General features: G+C 40.8%; 1 protein-coding gene across 14 annotated transcripts in view; it reads left to right on the top strand.

Moving 5' to 3' along the window:
• Positions 1 to 15,574, top strand: part of SUGCT (succinyl-CoA:glutarate-CoA transferase) — a 338,446-nt gene that overhangs the window by 118,718 nt on the left and 204,154 nt on the right. For 12 of the 14 annotated variants that reach the window (XM_052795879.1, XM_052795895.1, XM_052795888.1 and 9 more), the window contains one exon: positions 12,889 to 12,960. The exons of the other annotated variants lie outside the window; for them this stretch is intronic. In XM_052795879.1, coding sequence (XP_052651839.1) covers positions 12,889 to 12,960 — 72 coding nt within the window. The remainder of the gene's footprint in view (positions 1 to 12,888; positions 12,961 to 15,574) is intronic. 14 annotated transcript variants of the gene reach the window in all.

Here is a 15,574-nt window from a genome sequence, read left to right as displayed (position 1 = left end):
GTTATAAAGGAAGCTGTAAACCATCCTAATGTTTTCATCAGCACCCTGTGGGAAGGAGGAGTGCCCTTACAAATCCATGCACCTCTTCTCCCTATTTGCTCCTTCTTCCCCCTCCCCAAGTGAGGCAGTCAGATAATCAGCTTCATATAATCAAGGGACAAGAACCTTGTTTCTGTGAAAGGTCATTTCATAGCCAACTCCAGGGAACAGTGGGCAGGCAGCACTTCAGGCTGTCATCAGGGGTGCAAGAACAGGCCAAGCTGCTGCCAGTGGCCCATTTTAGTCCTTCCCAGCACAATGGCAGGTCTGGGTGCCAGGCTTGCTGCTGCCCATTTGATGCCAACCCCAGTGTCACCAGAAGGCCATCTGGATCATTAGGAGACCAGCCCTTTGACTTCGCCAGCTCAACAAAGAGGGAGGCGAGAGCATGATGAAGGCCAGGTGCCAGGCTGCTCCTCCAGACTTGCTGGCACCATCCCTCAGCCATAGCCAGACTGGGCCCCTCGATAGCTGGGGTCATTTCTGTAACAAGGATCATCTGTTCTTTGAGATGTTCATTCTTGCTGGAGATCTTTGGTGTTAGCATGTAGACTGTAACATGGCTGTGCTATGGTATATGGATAGCAGTAGGTGGGTAGCTTTAAACTTGTTTGACTACATGTGACTGACATCTAATTTAATTGCAGTGCTGTGTGCACCTGCTTTGGTTTAGTTTCTGTAAATTATTTATTATGAAAATATGTAAAAAAATATGTGTTTTTTGCAAAAGACTAGTGGAAGCAGTGTATGTTCATGCTCATTTGTCAGTTGACTGAGGTACAGCGATGCTGGTACAGTGTTCAGTATCAACTTACGGCAATTATCTGTGGCAAAAATGCAGTAATTTTGCACTTTTCCTGATGTCATAGTGTTCGGCAGAGGTGAATATAGTCATGGTTCTTAACCTTTTAAATTGCCACTGTGGTTTGCAATTGGGCCTTTCTTTAAGAAAGTGAAAAGTAAGGGTTTAGATTGACAGTGGAAATAGATTGGCTGGTCATGCCAAGAAATTAAAACTCTGTGGCACTGGGTGACCTTCAGAGTCAGGATCCTGCCCTAAATAAGCCCCAGGCTCCTAGGATTCTCCCATGATTAAATCAAAATTGTCATTTGCATATTCATACTCTCTTGTATGAGAGAGAGGCTGTCCCTCGGCCACCCAGAGACCCCCCAAAATTATGACAGCATAAGGCAAGATGAAACCTCAAAATAAACCTAGCAATTAATAAGAATCAAGCATGTTTGTTAAAGAACAGCATGATGTACCTGTGAGTGGAAACTAAGGTTTTTTTTTTCCTTTCAAATCTGCTGGGGAAGAATGTGGGATCTTTTTTGAAAGGTGGGATATTCTACTTGTCCTCCTTTTGTCTATTCCTATTGCCTTCTTCCACCATTTTACTGGCATAGCTATGTCCGTCAGACTTTGGGAGGAGCGAGGGGTGCAAGGAGATGATTTTGTACAAATGTGGATAAAATCCGATGTAGATTTTAGGCTGCGATAGTAGAAGCACACTTACACTGTGTTGATTCTCCAGAACAAGTTCTTTTGTAAAGGATAGTTATGTTTATTATGCAAAAGCACTCTACAAGCCATAGATGTAAAGATCTGTGTTAAAATAGTAACTACTACCACGCAGATTTCCTCAGCTCTTTCTCAGCAGATAATTTGACTTATTAGTTGGTAGAATGAAAAATTGGTTAAATATTGGCCAGCACAGTTTTAAGTTGTCAAAAGGTGTAATTTCTAATTTTCTAATTAAAACCTTCAAAAGGTTTTAATTTCTAATTGTAGTGATTTTCAAACTTTAACAATTGAATAATGTGAAATTTGAGGTAGATAAAATGTCGTAATTGTAGTAATGTGGTATTATATTTCAATATTTCTCAGACTAATGGGGAACGCTAAAAAAAAGAGAAAAACAGAAGTCTGAATTTTATAGTTTTAAGGAAACCTAATACAAATTTACAGGAAAGTGAAGAGGAAGGGGACTTCTGACTTTTTTAGACATATGTAAGTGTTCCACTCATCAAGCATTATTTTTCAGTTTTTTAAAATAGATCTCACTAGCATTATTCCTGTAGCCTGGCAATGGGTTTTTTTGGCATAAATTCAGGACTTTAAGTAGTGTGCGTCCTGGATGTCTGGCCAGTTCAATTTTTAAATCCTTGATTAGAGATAAAGTAGTGTTTTAAACCAAAACAACCTACATGCAATAAACCTCAATGAATCTGACTTAAAACCACAAATCAAGGATACTGAAGAGTCAAGGTTGAAATATTTTCAACCGGGTTCACCATACTGTGTCTACTGAATAGTATGTGGGATCACATACTGTTTGAGAGATACATTAATTGAAAAAAAATCTCCAAAATAGGGCAAAGGCACATTGGCAGAATGAAGTGGAGTTTCTGCTGCCTTTGTCCATCCTGTTCTGCAGCTAAGTGGCAGATTTCAAATATGAGTGCTGTTTATTTTAAGCTGTGAAAGTGCCAGGTTGTGAAATGCAGCCAATTTTGCACCCTTGTAATTGTTATGTCCTCATTGGTGTTTTTGCTGATTTTCGTCAGCATCAGTGCTAATTTGATCCCTTGCTCTTCTCAGTTGGCTGGTTGTCAGAGAAACTCATAAATGATTCAGCTCAGCTTTTTGAAGAGCCTTCTTTATAGCAGGACATTAAGTTATTAGGACCCTTAAGTTAATAGCACTGCCTGCCCAGTCTGAGTTCTAGGTTGCTTGCACTGGGTCTTCTATCTGCAGCTCGAAATGCCAGGCTGATTGGCTCAGTATGAGTTACCAAAAAGGTAGTCAGTATTACAAAGCTCACCTTTGGAAATTGTACCACTACATCAGTTAAAGCCAAAGAGTAGAGAGGGAAAAGGGACAGAAATAATGACAAAAATACTGCTCTGATGATTTCTACTGAAAACAGAAATAGGACCTCATTTAGAATGAAATTCTAAATAGCACTCTTAAAACCTCATATTTGAGTACTCAGATTTTCCAGACAGCTATATCTCATGATTTTTGGAAGGTGTAAGGACTGTTTGTCATTTCTTCTTCAGTAATTCCTGGAGGCCTGTATCAGGATCAGACTGTGGTCATGTGTGTTGTTTTTCAAAAGAAATGTTTTCATTGCATTCTTTTACTTTAAAACTGAAACAAAAAAACAATGCTTACAATCCCAAAATGGGACGAAATTGTGTGAACTATTGTGTGAGAAGGAAAAAGGGTAAGGAAACATAGCTTGGATTCAGGCTTTTGAGAGATTATTATAAATGTTGAGAAAAAAAAATGTTGAGAAAAATATTGTTTAAAAAAATAGCTCTGCAGTGCCCTTTAAAATCAGTAAGCATCTATTTTAATTCCCATATAAGTAGTAACTGGCTGCTGTCTGTATATATACTTAAATGTTTCTTGCTGTATAAGACCTTGTTTGCTTAATTTCAACCTAACTGAATTTTTATGGCTGTGCTATAAACCCCTTGAAAATGGTGGCTTAAATGGAAATGCTGACACAACATTAATTACACTGGCTCCAGTGTGATACAGTGATTAAAGTTTATTTATTTTGTGTGTGCGTGTCTGTGTGTGTGTAATTTCATTGTTGAAAAACGAATGGAAAACTAATGTGGCAATGGAGAATGTGATTCTGTGCCTGATACTTTATTTTTCAACAGCAAGGAACAGTTTTAATGCCAGTTTACAATACCAGAGAATTTATTTTTAATTGACGTATAGTTTAGGTATTTAAAATTTTAGAAATCTGGGAAAGTGACAAGTTTCCCACTTTAAAGTTGTTCACTGCTTTTCCAGGAGTTTTTAAACAGCTTTTTGGGTGGTAAGGCTAGATGTATATTGCATTCTCATTAGAAAATTAAGAAAATGGTTTCATTTCCTTGCAGCATATGTTCTTTCAGATGATCAGGAGAAAAGTCTCATCTCTAAAAATAAGGGTATGCAATCCAAAGTTAACATCCATTGCACTATTGAATGTGAAATAAAAGCTATAAAAGTCTTTTGGTAAATAGCATGCCCAACTGATACTTTTAGATTACAAATCTATTTATTGCATCCAGTCAATTGGGAAATGAACAGTGCGAATATCATATGACCAGAAGAAGAGTGAGAGAGGGATCCTGTCTCCAACCTATTTCTTAGGACGGTGAGCTGGGATTGGAGAGGCCTCAGTTGCAGTGTGTTCCCAGCAGTTTATACTTCTCACATTAGGCAGCAACTGCATAAAAACTTGACACGGTCTGGAGAGCAGAACTAGGCTGTCTTGCTTCCTGAGTGTTCAGAGTAATACACTGTAATGCCAAATGTAGATAATCCTGTCTGATGCTGTGATTTTGTGTTAAATTTGCTGCCTCTTTCAGTAAGGTGCATTCAGAGCACATTTAATGGCTCTCATCTGCTTTCCTCCTGGATCAGTTAGGCAAAGTCATTTTTTCTGTGCTCACACTTATATGGAACTTGAAGGTTGATCAGAAAAATTGTCTGATGGATCATGGGTTCTGTAGAAGTGAATAATCTCCTTGGTTGGTAGTCTTTGGTGTGCTTTCCTTGACATCAGTGCCAGTGTTCTGCCTCATCTCAGAGACCAAAGTGATCATTCCTAGTCTTACCATAAACACCTTTCCCACAAGCTCATGGCATCCAGTCAAACTTCTCTTCTCTGCAAGAGAATTATTGCAGATATTCTTAATACTGGTCTGTCTGGTAGACTATGATAGCTGTGAAGTTGCAGGATAGTACGTCCTGCAACATGGCAGTGAAGAGAGAGACAAGTAGTGCGGATTGAGAAGACCAGAGGGAAAAAGGAAAACTTTGTGTGGAATGCTGCTCTTCAGTTTGCTCAGTGAGAGCATTTAGCATACGTTAATCCAGTCCATGAAATTTACATTTTTTATTTTTACTGTTTGCTTTCACTGGAAGAGAGTGCAAAGTAGGCAAATAGTTTCAAAGTGTGTGGTCTTTATGATTTATATGTATTGCTCAGAACTGCCGCTGACCAAACTTCTTGGTCTTGTTCCCATTTGTTACAGTAATTAAATACTAAGTTGTTAAGAAAGGATTGTGCCCTTCCCTTGAACGAAAAAAGAATGTGGCCACTCCATGGTTCTGTGGCACAGCTGACATTTTATTCAAACCAATGTGTAAAGGTAGAGAAATGATGTGCCAAGTTTATTACATCTGGAAGGAATGTAACTGTTCTGGATCTGAAGAAAAAATGAGGATCTCCTACTCTTCAATGTATTTGGGAACCAGAGTTTGGTAGGGTCAGAGAGAGAAAAAAATCAACATGTGCTGTAGATACATTTGGTTGGCAGGAGAAGAGAGCCTGTGTACAGGTTAGTGAAATCCTGAATACATCACTTTCTTAATTGCAGCCTTTAATCTACATTAAGACTAGAGAATGCTCGTCCTTAAGCGACCTTTGCATTGAATCAAATATCACACTGGAAACTTCAAAGTGTAACCGAAGACAAATTAAGCAGTAAATTAAAAGTAACATTGCAATTTTTCTGTGGTTCTAAGCCTGTAAGAGACCAGCTTTTCTCTTTGACCACACCTATTAATACCAGGGAAGTACTTCAAACACCTAAACATAGACGTATGTATGGTCACATAGTGTTTTACTGAGTAATTATTTGCCAATTCTGTGAGTGAGTGAAGAGACTGCTGTAAATGGGAAGATGGAGGGGAGAGGAAGGAGTGGCATATGAAAATTAATCTCTTTTTAAAAAATGTTGGTGATATGTTTCAAAGCTTTGTTTGAAAAAACTGGTTTAGCGTTTTCTGGTTTTATGCTTACAAACTTCTCAAGTAGGTGTCTTTGTTCTGAACTGTCCACAGCTGGTCCCAAAGATTTGTTCAGCCTTCATACAAAGCTGCTTGCTCCTATGCCAACCTTGGGAAGGAGCTCAGAGGAGTGCTCTCTTTTAATGCCACCTGAGAGCGCTCCCTGTTGTGTTGACAAACACCTACCATACAGAAATACTGTATCTAGCCTTTATAAAAGGATGGTGTCTTTCCAAAATCAAAGCAAGCTGCTTCACGATGCCAGTTGGACCAATCAGCCTGTTGCTCTGTAAAACCAACGGCAGTTAGAAGGCATTCAAAAGTTACTACCCTATAAGCCCTGCTCCAGAACTCACCAATACATAGTGACTATCCGCAAGTCCTCAGCTGTTCCCCTCATGATCCATCACTGGATGCTTTTAGAGATGCTACTCCTCAACTTTATGAATCAAAAGACAGTGCTGTCTTGCAAGATACTTTGAATCTGAGGGTATCTAACATCAGCTATTGCCAGTGAAAAGGGATTGTAAGTATCTTTACAGATCCCAACTGTTATTCACATGGGAACATCGGATAAGAAAACTCATAAAGATGAGTAATACATCCTTTTACCATACCTGATGTAGTGCAAATCTTCCTCCAAGGGGAGGCCTGGAAGCTTTCAAATATTTTGACCATTGACTGCCATTATCCGTAAAGGGGCCAATATGGTAACTGGTAATGAAAATAATCAGTAGCTTGTTCAGATAATTAAAGCTATTAACCTCTCCTAAATATGGAATAATCCTCCAATTTAAAAAACCCAATGCTTTGTTCTGTTGGTCTCTCCAAGTATTGTTTGGCCTCCAAATTCTTTTTCCTGAGAAGTCTGTGAGGAAGTAACATCTAGTTTCTGCCTGGATGGCACTTAGATCCTTTGCATTTGACCTTGACAGTCCTTGTGGCACTGGGAAGCTGCCTAATAATTGTGATGGCTGGAGGCTGTATTTCAGCATGTGTTGGATTTATCTGCCAATAGCTTTTGAGACTAGACCATGAAGTGTCCTCGCTCTGCCCTCCCTCAACAGTGCTGATTAAGATTTTTGAGGTGGAATGAAAACTGGCTGAGTTGTCATGCTCAAAGGGTTGTGAATAGTGGCATGAAGTCCAGCTGGAGGCCAATCACTAGTGGCATCCCCAGGGGTACGCTGGGCCAGTACTGTTTAACATGGTCATTAGTGATCTGGTTGATGGACAGAGTGCACCCTCAGCAAGTTTGCAGAATATACAGAGCTGGGAAGAGTGGCTGATACACCAGGTGGTTGTACGGCCATTTAGAGGGACCTTGACGGGCTGGAGAAATGGCTTAACAGGAACCTAATGAAATTCAACAAAGGGAAATACGAAGTCCTGCACATGGTAGGGAATAACCTTGTGCATCAGTACAGACTGGGGGCTGACTGGCTGGAAAGGAGCTTGCAGAAAAGGACCTGGAGGTCCTGGTGGACAAAAAAAATGGAACATGAGCCAGCAGTGTGCCCCTGTGATGAAGAGAGCATCCTGGTCTGTATTAGGAGGAGCATTGCCAGTAGTTGAGGGAGGTGATCCTTCCCCTCTGCTCAGCACTGGTGAGGACGAATAACCAGTGGATCCAGTTATGGGTCCACAATTGGGTCCACTTATGGGGTTTGTAGGACAAGGACGTGCTCATACTGGAGCAGGTCCAGTGAAGGGCCATGAAAATAATTAAGGGCTTGGAGTATCTTTCATATGAGGAGAGGCTGAGAGAGCTAGGACTGTTTATCCTGAAGGAATGGAGAAGAGGCTCGAGGAGCTCTTATGAATGTGTATAAATACCTGGTGGAATAAAGCATCACCATATGTAGCAGCAGATGTTCAGGTTGTTTTGATTTCTGTGTTTTGGATTCAAATACTGAAAACTGACCTCGACTTTTGATCATTTTATTGGAATTGGCATATCTTTTAATTGGTCCCTTACATTTTAAAGTTTTGTTTGTGGAATCAACATGCAAAGTGAAACATATGCAAAGATATTTATGTATGATTGATGATTGGCATAGCATATATAGGCTTAAAATTCATAAAGCAGGCAATAAATATAAGAGATTGATGGTCTTTCGTTAACACCATCAAAGCTGGCAGATTTTGAAAGAGTATTGACTTAGGGCAGTGCAAAGGCTGGCTAGTCTGGCCTCACATTATCTCAGCAAGTCTTTGTCCGCTCTGATAATAAGCTAAGGTTAAGTTTGGCCTTCATCTTTATTGTACAGTCTGTATAACATTTTTGGACAATACTTGTAAACCATTTAGGACATTTCTGAAGGTGGATAGAGTTTATATTATATTCAACGTGTTTAGGGAGGTTAAAATGTTTCAGTACACGAAGTATCTCAGGTATACACAGTGTTCTAGGATCAAGTTTGGAAAAGTGCAGAGTCTTAATGAGGTCCTGTAACATCCATTAGTTAGTGTGAGGTATTGACGCATGCACACTGGACCTTGAGATCTGGCTTTGAACATGCATACGTTAATGTCATGTACTATATATCATTCAGTGTGAATTTACAAATTGTCGTCTTAGAAACCTGAACGCATTTTCACACCATACTGAAAAGCTACACCTTTGGATGCTTGCAGTCTGTCTCTGCCTTTTCCATGTTTAAGATGTGGACTAATTTTTTTGTCTCCTTTTTATTTATAGAATCATAGAATCATTTAGGTTGGAAAAGACCTTTAAGATCATCTAGTCCAGCTGTCAACCATGCCCACTAAACCATGTTCTTAAGTGCCTTGTCTACATGCTTTTTGAATACCTCCAGGGATGGTGACTCAACCACTTCCCTGGGCAGCCTGTTCCAATACCTTACAACCCTTTCAGTAAAGAAATTTTTCCTAATATCCAACCTAAACCTCCCCTGCCGCAACTTCAGGCCATTTCCTCTCGTCCTATCTCCAGCCACCTGACAGAAGAGACCAGCACCCACCTCGCTACAGCCTCCTTTCAGGTAGTTGCAGAGAGTGATAAGGTCTCCCCTCAGCCTCCTTTTCTCCAGGTTAAACAACCCCAGTCCCCTCAGCTGCTCCTCATAAGACTTGTGCTCCAGGCCCCTCACCAGCTTTGTTGCCCTTCTGTGGACATGTTCCAGCAACTCAATGTCTTTCTTATAGTGAGGGGCCCAAAACTGAACACAGTACTCAAGGTGAGCAAAGGTTTCTTGTATTCATGGAGTGATGTCCTATTGCTCAGAATACCACATGGGAGTAGCAGGTTAAATCATGCTCGTGCTCTCAAGAATCTTATCAGAAGGCCTCATTCTTCAGAAAAAGGGGATGGGAAAAAGACTTTTGCCTTGTGTGTGTAGTGCCTTTTATTGTGCTAATGTGAAATGATTCGATGTGATGGACAGCAGTTTATCAAAACAAAATCTCATTAAAATCTGTCTGCACTTTGCCCTTACTCTCCTTTATATAATAAGGTTGTGAAGCTTTCTGTGACCAGACAGTAACCTGTGGTAACCTGTAGTTAAATAAACTAACAATAAAATGTTTTAACAATAAAACCATTGTTATCACCCTTAAATGTTGGCATCAATATTGTGCTAATAACATTTGGAAGTTTCTGCTTTATCAGCAGCAATGACTGGCAAATAATCAGCTGTTTTGTAACAGGAAGCTTAAAATAGCAGCCGAAGACATTTGAGTTAAGCTTCATGGAAAAAGACATTGCTGCATTTATTATGATACCATTTTTGTTGTGTAAGGATGACATGATTGTTGTTTTAGCTTTTTAGACATACAATGCAATTAAGAATAATCAGTTTTCCCACACATTCCGCAAAGCAACTGAAGCACACATGCTAATAACCAGGCCCTTAAATTTAGAGTGACTTCCGCTGCTGCAGGGGCAGCCCACGGGTGCAGATGCATGTTTCCCAGTGGTATGCAGCTATTGTGCGATTGCAGTCATCTTACAGAGATGTGAGTCTCAAAAGAAGTTGCTGATAAATAGTTAACTCTTTAAGATTTGCCCATACTACCAATTTAAATATATTTTGGAGTGCGGAGGAAGAGGATCTGTATATAAGTACATACAACATATATTGTAGGCTTTGCAATCTGTAATAGGCATCCAGACTAGAAGTTTAAAAGAATGTGTAAAAGAATTTCTAATTTGTGTTTAGTAGTAGGTGGTCACACCAATAAAAACTATGTTGTTACACATGCACACAGATACATGTAGAGTTTAACCCATAATTTGTGTGAAATGTGTGTGGCTGGTTTTAGAATTCAGAGCATCAGCAAAGACAGGTCAGGATTTGGGCAGGGTGTTCAGAAAACAGATCTTGCCTGTAACTAAAGGTAGTAAATTTATACTGACAGTTTTAGTTCATAACTATTCCTACTAAAAGCCATTTATTTGCAGGGGGGAAGTGTCTTACATATTCTTAGACCAGGATCTGTCACAATTGTTTTAGACAGAAATCTGCATGAAGAGATACATCTAAAAAATGTTTATGCATTCATATGCAACTTTATTTTCTGTATTCTTTTCCCCACTTTTTTCTGTGCTCATTGCTTTCCTCAGCGTGAGTATGCAGTACCTTTTATATTATGCATGCTTCTAGACTTTTACGGTATTTGGGCCAAGTCAGTGGGACTTTTTTTGCATGCTTGGGACTAAATGTTTGCTGAATTTCATCTTTGCTTGCTAAGCATCTTAGACCGAAGTGCTTAATTAAATGTGCGAAAAATAAATTGTGAAACTTTATCACTGACCAATACTATTTACCAGGAAATGAAACATAGCAAGAGCAAACAAGTGATACCATAATGATGATGTGCAGTTACTTGCATTTCAGTGGACATAATTTTCCACATATAGTTTTGAAGCTTTGAGTATACCAGATGGTGAAAGAGTCTTAGTGTGGACGTAGTCGTATCTGTATGCAAGATTGCCAGTTGGAATAGCATATTCCTGTTCATGAAATACCATAATCCATAGTGGCTTGAGAACACTTTTTATTATTAAAATGTTCCCACAGTGTTATTTTACTAAAATTTATAGTAAGCACTCACACCTGTAGATCAGGACATGATAGCTCATAAAAAAAATTGACTTCTGAGAACTGTCATGGTTTCAGCCCAGCCGGTAACAAAGCACCATGCAGCCGCTTGCTCGCTCCTCCCTGCCCCACCCACGGTGGGATGAGGAGAAAATATAAAGGCAGGCTCTTGGGTCGAGACAAGGACTGGGAGGGATCACTCCCCACTTATGGTCATGGGCAAAAGACAGGCTCAACTTGGGGAAGAAAAAAAATCAATTTAATTGACTACAAATCAAATCAAAACAAGGATATTAGGAAGCAAAACCAAACCTTCGAACACCTTTCCCCCACCTCTCCCTCCTTCCCAGCTCAACTCCACTCCCGGTTCTCTCTGTCTCCTCCCCTGCAGCAGTGCAGGGGAACAGGATGGGGGCTGGGGTCAGCTCATCCCACCTTGTCTGTGCTGCTCCTTCCTCCTCAGGGCGAGGACTCCTCACCCGTCCCCTGCAGGGGGGTCCCTCCCACGGGAAACAGCTGTTCATGAACGTCTCCAACGTGAGTCCTTTCTGCAGGCTGCAGTTCCTCACAAACTTCCCTGGCATGGGTCCTTGCCGCGGGCCGATCTTCAGTCACAGACTGCTCCAGCGCGGGCTTTCCCATGGAGTCACGGCCATCTTCGGGGGCCCCCGCTCCCCTCCGTGGGCTGGAGGGGGACAGCCCGCCGTCTCACCACGGGCTGCAGGGGCATCAACCTCCTCCAGCACACCTCCTCCCCCTCCTTCCTCACTGACCTCGGTGTCTGCAGAGGGGCTCCTCTCACGTTCCAATCCCGCTACCCACTGCCGGTTCCCCTTCTTATTCTCCCAGAGGCGCTACCACTGTCACTGATGGGGTCGGCCTGGGCCAGAGGCCGGTCCGACTTGGAGCCGGGGAAGCTTCTAGCAGCTTCTCACAGGAGCCACCCCTGCGGCCCCCTCCCCCGCTACCGAAAAAACGCACCACACAAACCCAAAACAAGAATAGAACATGAGTTTTGCTCTCTGCAAGAAAGTAGCGCAAGGCCTTATCACTGTTAGTGCACCAGCCTGTGCTGGCCTTTTGCACTATAGTCAAATTAATAGTGAAAGGATTTTTCCCAAATGCTTGTGAAAATTGTGGTTGTAACACGTATGACTGAAACTGCAGTTACACACCCTCGTAAGGGAGAGGCGTGGAGGAAAGAGGAATCTGTTTGTGTTATTCAATTTTGGAAGATGCCATGACACAGTGGTAAAAATCGAGGATGATGCCAATTACAGATTTTCTTTTTTCCAGTGAAAATCTAAGTAGAGTTGATTTAGACTGAAATGAAAGCTGTTATGTTGTACCCAGTTAAATGCTCTGTTCACCATGAAATGTGCCAGTAAGGCCACTGTAATGAATCCTCAAAGCTGGAAGAGAAGTCCCATTTTCTCCAGGAGCTCAGTCTTGAGACCACTGACCAGAGAGATAGCTTAATCTCTAGCTGAAGAGCTGGAAAGATGCAGTCTATCCCTTTCATCCCCATGAGAGTCCCTAACTTGTCATTGCTATTTGGCAATTATTTTTTTTGGCATATTTGGTCAGGGTCTGTGACACCTCAGTGCAGCTGTCTGCTCTCACTCAGGCTAAGAGCAAAGCTGAATAAATAACTCCTGGCAAGTAAGTGTTATCCTGGTAAATCCTTCTCAGTCCCTGTAAGTGTGGGACACCTTTGCAAATTTCAGGATGCCTCAAGGCACGTTTTCAGCAAATAAACTATTAACCAAGGTAACTTCTCAACTCTAGAAAAACTTGAGAAAAATCAGTAGGGCCACATCCATCCTTGTGGATGACTTTGAGCCACTTCTGTAGAACTAGAGATTGGGTCTGAATGGAAATGTTTAAGGAAGTCATTTGAACATTATTTACAAAGTTCACTTAAAAGATGTGCTAATATTTTATAGTTTAGTTACAGTTTATCACTTATCTTTGTCCTTCCAGGCTTTTAAGACCAAGGATGGCTACATCGTGGTGGGAGCTGGAAATGATCAGCAGTTTGTCACTGTGTGCAAGGTAATGGTGTGTTAGGCGACAGTACAGAAATGTGTAATAGTTTCCATTCTGACTAAGTAAATAATTACCGATTGCTTCTTAATTCCCTTTTAATGTGAAAATAAGTAGCGAGTATAAATTCTAACCCTGGGGTTCTGGCTGGTAGTTTAGGGGATTGATACGGGTTCTGTGCTTTGCCTCTGTATTCAGAACACCCTAATTCCGAAACTTGTGGGTGCTGAACCCCTTCTGAAGTCTGTGCAGCTGCACAGCTAATTAGCTAAAAAATGAACAAGCTAGCAACCTTCCAGTTCTGGAATGGTGAATGTCACAGAAGTCACACTGGTGCCTTTTTCAGGAAGAAATGTGTCACTGTTTCTCCATAAAATACACGGTAGGCACAGCTATTAATGAAGTAAAGCTAGGGGATGGATGGTTCTTGTGCCACTTCAATCAGTAGCCGAGTGCGTAGTCTTTTCGAATGCTAGTATGTGCTGGTCTGTGCTCACAGAGAAACTTGTGGACTTCTTAGAAAAGAAATATTACAGGACTGTAGGCTGACTTTGGAGTGGTGCAGAGATACGATGTTGAAGAACAAATCTTCAAACAGGACTGCTGCCTTCAAAATCTGGTATTTGAACTGAAGGAACATGACACCGGCAATTCTGTTTTCACAGAGAGTAGCTTGGAAAGTTGTAAAATAGTTTTGGATTTTTCACATACTCTTTTCCTGTTGTTTTAATACCTGGAATTTCTTTTCCCTGTACAGTGAATACATTTTAAAAGAGAAGGAGTGGTTGTAGTGAAAAAAGTGTTCTAAATAAAGTGTAGCAGCATTCCAAACAAAAGACCCCAGTAATATGTAAGGAGTTTTCCATATAGCATTAGACAGCATTTTTAAAAATGAGAGTTCTACCTTATTTCTGCCATTGTGGTTTTTCTCTGGGAAATTGGATATTTAACCTAAATTAATCACACTCAGGAGACTGAGCATTATGTTCCTCCATTTCTTAATGTCAGACATCTCACATTTCCATGGATGTTCACAACTAATAACTGGAATATGTATAAGAAGACAGTGCTGTTGTGATTCTCTCTTAGTACAGTTTGGGGTACATATCCCCACCTTGCTATCTGGATGGGGTCTCTTTCGCTTGCTTGAATTGGCTCGCTCAATAAGTAACAAGTTAACCTCTTCAAAGTTTGCTCAGTGGGTTTTCTTCATACAGGTGTCTAACCACTACAGTGTGGTCATTATCTTAATGAATGAAGACTAATGACTGCATAAGTGTCTACCTACCACAACTCAGTTTTATCAAAGACTCATTGTCTTATAAAGGAAATCTTTCCTGAAAGTCCCAGGATGTAGCTGTGAATGTCTTCTTGGTGTTTTGTCACCTGAAGTGAAGAATTACATACCAAACACTGGTCATCCTGCCACCCTTGAGTGAGGCAGAGCTGAAGATCTGGCTCAGGAGGTTCTGACACCATGGTGTGAGTTAGAAGGCACTAAAAATTCAGACCATGCATTCACCTCACTTCAGGGTGCAGTTGAGGGACTTATGGTGTGACTTTGTGCTATGTACTCCCTCTGTAATCAGTAAGGAGTGAATGGTACCCCAGAAGGTGAGGCAACGTTTCTACGATTTGTGTTACCTCAGAATCTGTAGGACTAAAATTAAGTGAGATGAATATTAGCCCTAGTCTGCAGGCTGATGGTTTTTTGTTTCATCCTTATAAATGTGTTCTGTTATTTCTAGAATTGAAAGTGGGAGGTACAGAACATGGAAAAATGATGATTGCTCTCATTTCAAAGAGATTAAAAACCCAGAAAAAATAGTCCAAGTTTTGGGTAATGGTTAGATTTTTCTATAAACCAGTTATCATATTTGTTTTTAAAAAGAGCAGTCATTTTACCCTTATTGAGTTATTGTAGGTATGGATTTGGGCTGTTACGTTGCCCAGAAATGGAGTGATGCAGAAGTCTTCGGAATGCTGTGAAACCTGTTAGAGTTATGCTCTGTGCTAAGTTGAAGGTGATTTGGAATTTAAAACACCGTGAAGAGGAGAGCCAATAAAGGAAGAGGACTTTATTACAGGAAGGCCTGCAACACCCTAGTGAACCTTTAGTAAATGCAGAGGCCACTAATTCAAACACTGGAATTGCTATTAGAGAACCTTTCTGAGATGAGTTGGTGCTAAAAATACAGGCTGTATGGAAGCTGTTGCCCTGAAGACACATACTCTAGAGATGTAACAGCTGGCTCAAGCTGTAAACAATTGCAAACATTCTGCTTCAACCATATCTTTTCAGGCAAGCAGAAAGAAAAAACTGGAATAATTCACTGTGATGTTTTCAAAATCAATGACAATTAACTGTAGCTTGTTTGGGGACTTGGATAACTGCAGAAAAAACTTTGTAACACTGCTGGCTGAAGTACATAGTGGTCAAGTGCTAGAAAAGCACATCCTAATGTGTGGCTGCTTTGGTCTAAATAGGAATACTGGGCGAGAGTCTTCAAAAGACTGAGCTTTTCTGTGCAGCAAAGGAGAGTACAAACAGGTTTGCTAGTGTTGGGGGAACAAAATGCAGAGAGCGTAAACTCTGAATGTGCATCTTAGAGCTTGAAGGAGG

This window comes from Harpia harpyja, chromosome 1 (assembly GCF_026419915.1).
Source record: "Harpia harpyja isolate bHarHar1 chromosome 1, bHarHar1 primary haplotype, whole genome shotgun sequence".
Classification (NCBI taxonomy): Eukaryota; Metazoa; Chordata; class Aves; order Accipitriformes; family Accipitridae; genus Harpia; species Harpia harpyja.
Note: the sequence above shows the minus strand (reverse complement) of the source record. Positions and strands in the feature narration are given on the sequence as shown.